Source organism: Penaeus monodon, chromosome 28 (assembly GCF_015228065.2).
Source record: "Penaeus monodon isolate SGIC_2016 chromosome 28, NSTDA_Pmon_1, whole genome shotgun sequence".
NCBI lineage: Eukaryota > Metazoa > Arthropoda > Malacostraca > Decapoda > Penaeidae > Penaeus > Penaeus monodon.
In genome coordinates this window covers 4,319,277-4,321,090 of record NC_051413.1, presented here as the reverse complement: position 1 = coordinate 4,321,090, position 1,814 = coordinate 4,319,277, and the positions used below count along the sequence as shown (strand labels likewise).

Here is a 1,814-nt window from a genome sequence, read left to right as displayed (position 1 = left end):
ACCAGGTCCCATCGCCCCCTCACCCCCCAGGTCGTACGTCGCCAACATCGAGGAGGTCGACCAGCTGCACCAAACGACCTCGTACGTGAGCGAATTCTACGACCCGAGCCGCCAGGTCCTGGGTGTTCTGCGCTTGGCCCGCGGGATGTCTGAACACGCGATCTTCTTCTACGAGACGGATACGGCTGTTATTATACAGTACAGGATGGGTGAGTGTGAGGATGGGTGTAGCGTGAGGATGGGTGGAGGGTGAGGATGGGTGGAGGGTGAGGATGGGTGAAGGTGAGGATGGGTGAAGTGTGAGGATGGGTGAAGCGTGAGGATGGGTGAAGGGTGAGGATGGGTGGAGGGTGAGGATGGGTGAGCGTGAGGATGGGTGAAGTGTGAGGGTGGGTGGAGGGTGAGGATGGGTGAGTGTGAGGGTGGGTGGAGGGTGAGGATGGGTGAGTGTGAGGGTGGGTGGAGGGTGAGGATGGGTGAGGGTGAGGGTGGGTGGAGGGTGAGGATGGGTGGAGGGTGAGGGTGGGTGGAGGGTGAGGATGGGTGAAGGGTGAGGGTGGGTGGAGGGTGAGGATGGGTGGAGGGTGAGGATGGGTGAGGGTGGGTGGGGTGAGGGTGAGGGTGGGTGGCGGGTCGGCTGGGTGAGTGTGGGGTGGGTGGAGGGTGAGGCTGGGTGGGGGTGCGGGTGGGTGGGGGTGCGGTTGGGTGGGGGTGCGGGTGGGTGGCGGGTGCGGCTGGGTGGCGGGTGCGGGTGGGTGGCGGTGCGGCTGGTGCCGGGTGCGGGTGGTGGCGGGTGCGGCTGGGTTGCGGCTGGGGGGCGGGTGCGGCTGGGTGCCGGGTGAGGCTGGGTGCCGGGTGCGGCTGGGTGCGTGTGCGGCTGGGTGGCGGGTGCGGCTGGGTGCGGGTGCGGCTGGGTGCCGGGTGCGGCTGGGTGCGTGTGCGGCTGGGTGGCGGGTGCGGCTGGGTGGCGTGTGCGGCTGGGTGGCGGGTGCGCTGGGTGGCGGGTGCGGCTGGGTGGCGGGTGCCGGTGGGTGCCGGGTCGGCAGGGTGCGTGTGCGGCTGGGGTGCGTGTGCGGCTGGGTGGCGGGTGCGGCTGGGTGGGGTGCGGCTGGGTGCGTGTGCGGCTGGGTGGCGGGTGCGGCTGGGTGCGGGTGCGGCTGGGTGCCGGTTGCGGCTGGGTTTCGTGTGCGGCTGGGTGCGGGTGCGGACTGGGTGGCGGCGGGGCTCGGTGGCGGGTGCGGCTGGTGCGTGTAGCGGCTGGGTGGCGGGTGCGGCTGGTGCGGGTGCCGGTGGGTTGGGGTGGGTGGGGGCTCTGAGGCTGGGTGCAGGGTCGGGTGGTGGCGGGTGCGGATGGGTGGAGGGTGCGGCTGGGTGCCGGGTTTAGGATGGGCGGTGTGGGCTGGTGCAGGGTGACTGGGGGGGAGGGGCTCGGTGGAGGGTGACTGGGTGACGTGTGGGGATGGGTGCGGGTGGGATGGGTGCTCTGAGGTGGGTGCAGGGTGCGGCTGGTGGAGGGTGGGATGGGTTGAAGGGTGAGGATGGGTGAGTGTGAGGATGGGTGAAGGGTGAGGATGGGTGAATCTGAGGATGGGTGAAGGGTGAGGATGGGTGGAGTGTGAGGATGGGTGAAGGGTGAGGATGGGTGAATCTGAGGATGGGTGAAGGGTGAGGATGGGGGGTGGGATGGGTGAGGTGGGAATGGGGTGTGGATGGGTGAAGGGTGAAAATGGGTGGAGGAGGGGATGGGTGAAGGGTGAGGATGGGTGAGTGTGAGGATGAGTGAGTGTGAGGATGGGTGAAGGAGGAGCATATGT

At 68.7% G+C, this 1,814-nt stretch overlaps 1 protein-coding gene across 1 annotated transcript in view; it reads left to right on the top strand.

Moving 5' to 3' along the window:
* The window catches only part of LOC119591302, a 21,918-nt gene that overhangs the window by 7,019 nt on the left and 13,085 nt on the right, over window positions 1-1,814 (top strand). The window contains exon 2 of the mRNA XM_037940029.1: window positions 6-209. Within this exon, the coding sequence (XP_037795957.1) occupies window positions 6-209 (204 nt within the window). The remainder of the gene's footprint in view (window positions 1-5; window positions 210-1,814) is intronic.